Source organism: Phaseolus vulgaris, chromosome 8 (genome assembly GCF_000499845.2).
Source record: "Phaseolus vulgaris cultivar G19833 chromosome 8, P. vulgaris v2.0, whole genome shotgun sequence".
NCBI classification, from domain to species: domain Eukaryota; kingdom Viridiplantae; phylum Streptophyta; class Magnoliopsida; order Fabales; family Fabaceae; genus Phaseolus; species Phaseolus vulgaris.
The window spans coordinates 51,285,622-51,293,187 of NC_023752.2; the positions used below are offsets into that span (position 1 = coordinate 51,285,622).

At 33.4% G+C, this 7,566-nt stretch overlaps 1 protein-coding gene across 1 annotated transcript; it reads right to left on the reverse strand.

The window, feature by feature from the left end:
* Positions 1-889: 889 nt before the first annotated feature.
* LOC137823934 (AP-4 complex subunit mu-like) lies at positions 890-7,268 on the reverse strand. Its single transcript, XM_068629288.1, has 13 exons — positions 7,105-7,268; positions 6,104-6,198; positions 5,328-5,531; positions 4,769-4,885; positions 4,534-4,662; positions 3,633-3,759; positions 3,443-3,546; positions 3,234-3,338; positions 3,047-3,141; positions 1,739-1,826; positions 1,534-1,594; positions 1,358-1,431; positions 890-1,191 (listed from the first exon to the last, which is right to left on the reverse strand). Exons 1-13 carry the CDS (start codon positions 7,160-7,162, stop codon positions 1,093-1,095), a joined length of 1,356 nt encoding a protein of 451 aa, XP_068485389.1. The 5' UTR covers positions 7,163-7,268; the 3' UTR covers positions 890-1,092.
* Between the last annotated feature and the right edge of the window lie 298 nt (positions 7,269-7,566).

Sequence of the window (7,566 nt, forward strand, 5' to 3'; positions counted from 1 at the left end):
CTTTAAATTGAACATCTCAAAGTGAACCCTTCAAATTTATTGATTATTCAGTACAGTAGACTCCAATTCCATTTTAATCATGCTATATATTCCCTCCTTCATTTGAAATCACAAATTCAGTTCTAGTTGCAATTGTAACTAGAATTCAATTTTCTCTAGCATGGAATCGAGTTTCTTTGACAATTCCTACGTCCCTATTTATGTTATTCCCCAAATCTATGCATTCTTCTCCAACTTCAAAATTCACTCCATAGAATTTTCCTTTTTAAGTAATTAACAATGTTTAATTTGGATCAGTTTAGATAAATTCATAAAAAAAATTGTTTTGACCTTCATAATGTGTTAAGTCCCTACATTTTAAAAGGAATACACGCTATAAGTTGGTAATAAGGGAAGAAAATCATGTCCTTTTTTAATACATATAATCATTAAATACATATTAGACTTTCATATGTAACACTACTCCTGAATAATATTTGGAGTTAGATTCAATTATGTTTCTCACGAAAGATCCAAATCTGTAATAGAAATAGCTTTTTGGTTGGTTAAGTTAAACTCATGTTAAAATCTTATTTTTTTTTTCTTATAAAATTGTTTGTTTTGCTTTTTTAAAAAAAAACTTCTTTTATTTTTTCTCCTATAAATACTTGCAAAGAATTTTATTTAAACAACCCCCTTACCATCTTTAACCAAAACGCTACACTCCACATATAACTTTTGGTTTAAAAAACTATTTTAAAGTGAAAAAATGTCTTTTGAACTGTTCAGTCATAGGCATAGAGCTAGCCAACAAAACCTCCTTTTAGACCTTGTGTCTTAAGCAATGAGGTGCCATTATTATATGTTTAAAATACAGAAGGTGATGGTTAATGTGATGGGAGAAAAAAGATGGAAAAAAGTGCTGTAGGTAATTCATCCAACTTGAGTTTGTGTAATGAATGACAAGGCAAAACTACTAACGTCATCTATATTCGACTTAGATGTAATTTACAAATAAAGAATAAAACAAACAAAAGAAAGCATATGTATAATGAGAAAGAGGGAGAGGAAAATGAAAAAAACGAAAGGGGGTGAACAATGTTCTTGAAGGCATCATATACGAGCGACGTAGGAATTTGCCTGTGTAACATATCTAACCCACCGGTATGGCTCATGCGTTGCAGACTTCTTTGCTATCTGCAAATACTTTACCTGCGTTTAGAAAATTTATGAACTACTTAGCACATTCAAATCAAACTATTTTTTTTACTTTACAGGAATATTCAAGCCAACCCTAAATTCTCAACACATGTAGACAGCAAAGTTATGCTCAAATCGAAAATAGCAAAGAATAAGCAAGTTGAGATGTTCACTTTACCTGAAGCCGTGATGCATTATACATTGGTATGGTAAATGTCACGCTAACAGGTCCAGATTCTTTCGTTATATTAACTGTCAACAAATGTATTTGCATAATTATGAAATATTATTAATCACCCAACCAGAAAAGCAAACTATCCATTTTGAGCATGCATTAACTATAAGCATAAATACCGTGAGATTCCTGAGCAAAGGTTAGCTTCGCCCGCAGAGTATGCTCAGATCCCCCGACAATCTGTTTCGTAGCACTTATTAGTGACCATTTCTCCAGAAAAAAAAAAGTAATTACCCAAATCATAACTATAAAAAGCTTTCTTTGAAAAATTATAGTCAATGAAACACGCAAAAACTGGACTAGAGAAATAACAAGAAATGTGACCTTTTTTAAACTCCATTCGAGCCTCTTGTTTGCTTCCTTAAAATCAGTTGTTTGTCCAACAGCTCCAGATTCCAGCTCAAAACTAACCCTGCGACAATTCCATACAACTTACATCAGCAACTACAACATCGCCCTTCGTTTATCCACACAGCAGAATTAGCAAGATAAATGATAGCGCCCCTTTATTAATTGCTTTGTTAAATTCTACCATATGCAAGGCAAAGTCTTCACCTAATATAGCTCAAGGTTTTAAGAGAGAAATGGTCCTTGACACTATCAAAGCCTTCGATCCAAATCCAATATTGATATAATGGTCCCTTAAACTCCTTTTTCCAACAACTTGTGTTCAGATTTCACACGTATACATCGTGAATTGTTGGATCACACACTGAAAGTTCATGAATGGTTCTATATGCAACATGGTCCAACACACTAATACCCTAAGGTGCTGAAATGTGGACAAGGCACATACCCACCCTTACCTTGTTCTGAAATTTATCTTAGTTAAGAAAAGGGGGAAGAATTATAATCTAGACCAAAAGCCAAAGACATTGGGTGAAAGCACATGAATATTATATATAACCTAGTGAGTGGGCCAATAAGCAACCAATGCACACGTGATCTATTATAACTCTAGATTCTAGTCACGCCAAAATTGGCAATTAGATTATTTCAATGATAGATTATATATATAATCGATATTATTATAATCAAAATCATTTTTTTGTTTGGGTAAATTTATTATAAAAACGGTTTTAGGATAACTATTTCCATTTGGATACAACAACAAATTAGCTTTTATAAAGTAAATTGTGTAAAATATGGTATGCAAAAAGGCTAAAATAGAAAAGGCTTATTTGATAATTTGGGGAGAACAGTTTAGGAGAACAAGAGCTGTTGGAAAATATATAAGCTTCAAATATATAGATGCATGAAAACAGCATTTTTAAAGAAAAAACAGTAAATTTTAGCATCTATCCCAAACACTAATTTTTAAACAGCTTACTTTTCAAAAATTCCTTTCAGTGTAACCAGTGGTAAAAAAACATCCCTATTGCCCCAAGTGGGTAAAAAAAAATTAATTAATTAAACATTATGATTAGTTCGCTCTCTGTATTTTTTCTGAAATCAGTTGACAATCCTTTCCAGAGTTCTATAAACCGAGCTCTACTCCTGTCCAAAACCTATTAGGGGATACTTTAGTAAAAATACCAAATGCATCAACATGTCAGTTTCCAGTTAATGGAAAACTACTTTCAAAGATAATTTCCTATTTATTCAACGACATAGAGAAATATAGAATAACACCTGGAGGTACATTTCGGTAGTGGCATCTGCACTTTGATAGTATTTGCTGTTACACTTGAAGCAAACTCGGCACTTACTTTAAGAATTACTTCTGCCTGCAATAGCAATTTCAAGTGTTATTCTGCTAGTGACTGCAAGGGAAAGATACATAAAGACAGAGAAAACTCTAATAAAAAGTAGGTATCACCTTAAGCGACCCTGCCTCTTCAATCAGAGCATTAATACGAAAAGGAGGCCTAAATTCCTGTGTCATACGGTAGTTCATGACTGGAAACTCACCATCTGGTGGGATCTAAAATTGGCAGTGTACCGTTAAAATAAATAACCAAAAGTAAACAAGTCAATAAAATACCTTTATATTCTAAATATAATTGTTAAGACTACTTTGGTACTCACCAGGGATAGAGTTCTATCAATATCAAAACTGTCCAGACGAACAGATTCATGGAAATTACAGTCATCTAATACAACTGTTCCTGAGCCAGATGAGCTCCTATAACCTGCTCTAGAAACATTTCCGCATAAGCATAAAATAATTACAAATCTTGGAAAAACTACTGGAAATACTTGAATGACTGAAAGTTACCGTAAGCTGATCCCTGGCTTCTTCCAATGGAGAGATCGTCATTAAGTGCTAATCGAATTTCAGGATTGCCAGAAAGATAGCTCTTCATTTGTATGGTGCCATCAATCTCAGAAGTCAGAATGTATCCCTGACCAAATCACATTAAAAATACTAAGAATGAAGAACACATGTAACAAGGGAATCATTTGAATATAAGATTTCAATCTGAAATTTAGGTGTTGGGGAACCAAGTACTAGCTAAGTTTTTGGAAGGGAAAATCTTTGGAAGGATAATTCACACAGTCCTGTCTTTTCTTTTCAATTTTCTCTTGGAAAACTCAGACTTTGTTTTTTGGGTTGCAATGTAACTATCCTCCATCTAATTGCCTATTTTTTCTCAAATGGCCAAACCGTCTCAGGTGACATTCTAACATATTTTCCTCAAAAGGTGAACTCCTTCTACTTTCTTTCAAAAACCTCCATCCCTAATCTTATCTTTTTCTTGTATGTACATTAATCCACTACAATATTTTCATTCTGCAACACTTCAATTATGTTAGTTAGAACTTTACCACGAAACATTTGGTATCATAAAAGCACTAGTTTACTACAATAAATCAAAAAAATTCATCCAAAATTGACTATTTATGTTTCGGCAAAACAAGGTAAGTTTTTCCACCAAGCATTTAATAAGTAAATTTTTTAATAGGAATAGACGGTACATTACTTAGATTAAATTTGTTTCAGACACTAGAGAGTCAAGAGTGAATCCATGCTCTATAAAAATCATAATTATGTTTTGTAAATAGCATCTTCAAACCATAAGCAAAGCATCTATACTCATGATATATTGATGGACGAAGGAACAATGGAACAATGTGATGAAATTCGTCATTTGATATTTTAAGACGTATTTACTAACACTGGAGCTAAAAGTGATGCTGATTTTCTCAATTATATCTACAAAAATTTCTTCCCTCCTTCTACCCCCAGGCTCTGTAGCAACAACAGATTTTGTTACAGCTATCCCTGGCATTCTTTTTGTCCCTTGCTGCATGCAACCAAAATTAAGAAATAATGATATCATAAATAAGTGCTAGCAATAATAACAGAAAACAAAATAAGTGCCCAGATATAGAACATGGTAAACATCATACCGCAAAAATTGAAGCAGGTCCAAGAGGTGACAGACGTGCAGCATCAACAACAAGCGGCTCATTGAAAACATAGGCCTTCAACATCTCAGTAGATGTTGATTGAACATAACCAAAATCCTTCAAAACCGTTAATGGGTTACTCATAAGTACAATTTTTGAAAACATGACTAATTAACTATGAATCTCAGGCCAAAGCAGGATTAAAACTTTTAAAAAACTGCAAATAGGTTCTTTCAGTAAACTTTTTTAAAGAAAAACAGATATAACATCCACCCGAAATTTCAAAGGTTTGTAATTTCAGCTATACATTACCAGAAAAAACATTGTAAACACTTCTATCAGATCTATCAGAGGCTACTAACATTAACTGTTAAAAAATACTTAATATTTGTATCAAGAATCAACTATGAACAAAATGAGCCTCGAGTATGAATATTAGATTTAGAAAAGGGAGCCAGCATGGATAAAGTGATAATTTAATTCAACGAAGCATTAAAGTTAAGAAAACAAGGGATTTTAAAGACCTAATGAACCAAATAGAGCAAGGGAGGAAGCTCACAATAACTTCATCGAGTAACTCGTACACAAGCACAAAGTTTTTTCGTAGCGAGTCTTCATTGAGAATCCCAAGGTAATCTTTAATAACACGAGCAATTCTTTGCAAAAGCTCCAAGACTAAAGAAGGTGATACATTAACCCTTGTAGTTGCAACAAACAATAAGCCAACAACTTTCACATGAAAGTAATTTACACCATCAACATTCTGTCAAAGAACAAACATGACACAAAGGACATCAGCATATTCAGTCAAAGAGAAGACAATTACTCAAAGTGAATAGAAACTCAGCTTCAAAAAATACCATATTTTGAGATCTAAACAATGTTTTAATTCGAGTAAATTAAACATTATATTACTATCAAAACCAGAACAGGAGGACATTGACAACAATAGATATCAACACTGGCAAATGGATAAGCATTTCTGCGTATGATATATTAAATGAAGGCAGGACACAACAATAGTTACTTGTTAGCATGAATGGTCATTCATCTACCAAGAACCAACAGACAGAATATGTCTTCATCCCCTCCCCATTCTAAATATTCTAACCTTTTCAATTGTATATTGTAAAGCAAAATTTGTTAGACTGTGGGTATTCTAAGGTGGCTGATGTCCCGTGAAAGTAACTACAACATTATGAGATACAGAGAAAACTGGTTTAGGAGGGAAAAAAGAAGATAATGCCCTTATTAATTATTAACAACGTTACATACTCTCTCAAGCTTGAAGCACATTATAATATGCTCTGCTTGATTCAGAAAGATAATACCTACAAAGACAGGTGGTGCCTCCTGCAGGTCCCCATCTTCCCAAAACTTTACTTTGCGGAAAAATATCTCTGCACTTCCCTTCTGGACTTCCCCACGATCTGAAATCAAGGAAACAAAGTAGCAATGGTCACTGAGAGTCTGACAGTAAAGTTTCCAATCATTGGGATAGGATAAAATCTTATTCAATATAATAATAAGTTTCTAGTGATAATGATGTTCACTTCACTTTCATTCCATCCATCCTTATCATAAAAACTTGCAGAATAGAAGCAGCCGTATGTTCGCACTCCATTCCCCAGCATATCTTAATATTTTAAGGTTCTATTTTCGAAAATTTAAAGCATCTACTTAAAACAGGGAAAATACAACGACGAAAATGAAACAGGGACAAGGTAAAAACGTAAGCACCAACTAGATTCTGAACTATGGTCTGAGAAACTCCATGGCTCACAACAGTAGAGTTAGTCCCAATTTTATAAACCTACATGCAAGGAGCATATTTTAAAAAGAAAAACATCGGAGTGCGTAAGTCAGCTTCCAATACAGATCTCAGCAATTATCGGTTCAAATGTTAGCCTTCTCTTTAAATGCATTTCCACTAACAATTTCCAAATGCAAACGAATCAAGATGCATGTCAACGTCTTTTAGCTCGTGCAACAAAATTGAACGGTGGAAATATCTCATCGAAATGTCAACGTCAGATATTTCAAAAAGTAATCAGCCACGCAAAATTCGTGCTTCTCGAATTCGCCAGGGAAGTAATTAATAATTAGTAATTAGCTTGCGATCGCGATGTGAATCGAATAAGTAAGATCTGGAAGCGTGAATTCGAATTAGCGATTATAGAGTAAGAAATAATCATGCTACAGGTGAGTAAGCTAAACTAAAACGCTCCAGCTGAACAAAAACCCGTCAAAGCATTGATGGCACAAACAGCACCAGATCCAAAAACAAGGAAAACAAAAATCGCAAAGCAAGAAGGAGATTGAGAGAGAGAACTAACAGTCTCGGAAAACGATGTTATCACCACGTTGTGACAGAACGAAGAACTGCGAGATCATGGCTCCGCTGGATGCAAGCACCTCTTCCTGCTGCACCTTTCGCAAATGGCTACTATTGGTTTCTTAGCACAGACACAATTCCTAGTTGCAATTAACGGCTGTATATGTATTTTTTTTTAAATTTTAATTACAAATCAATGAAATATTATTTTTTATTATTATTTCTCCATGGATTTAAAATGTATTAGTAGAATAATAATTTTTAATTTTTTTTATCGAAATAAGAGTTTAATTACATCTAACATCTTCTTCTATAAATTTTTTGTTTTGTTATATTACTTGGTTTAATTATCTTTTTCGTCTCTATATTTATAGTCAATAGTCAATTTGGTACAGTGGTTTTTAAAAAATTCAATTTGGTTCCTAAGTTTTTTAAAACGTATTCAAAATGGTCATTTCGGTTA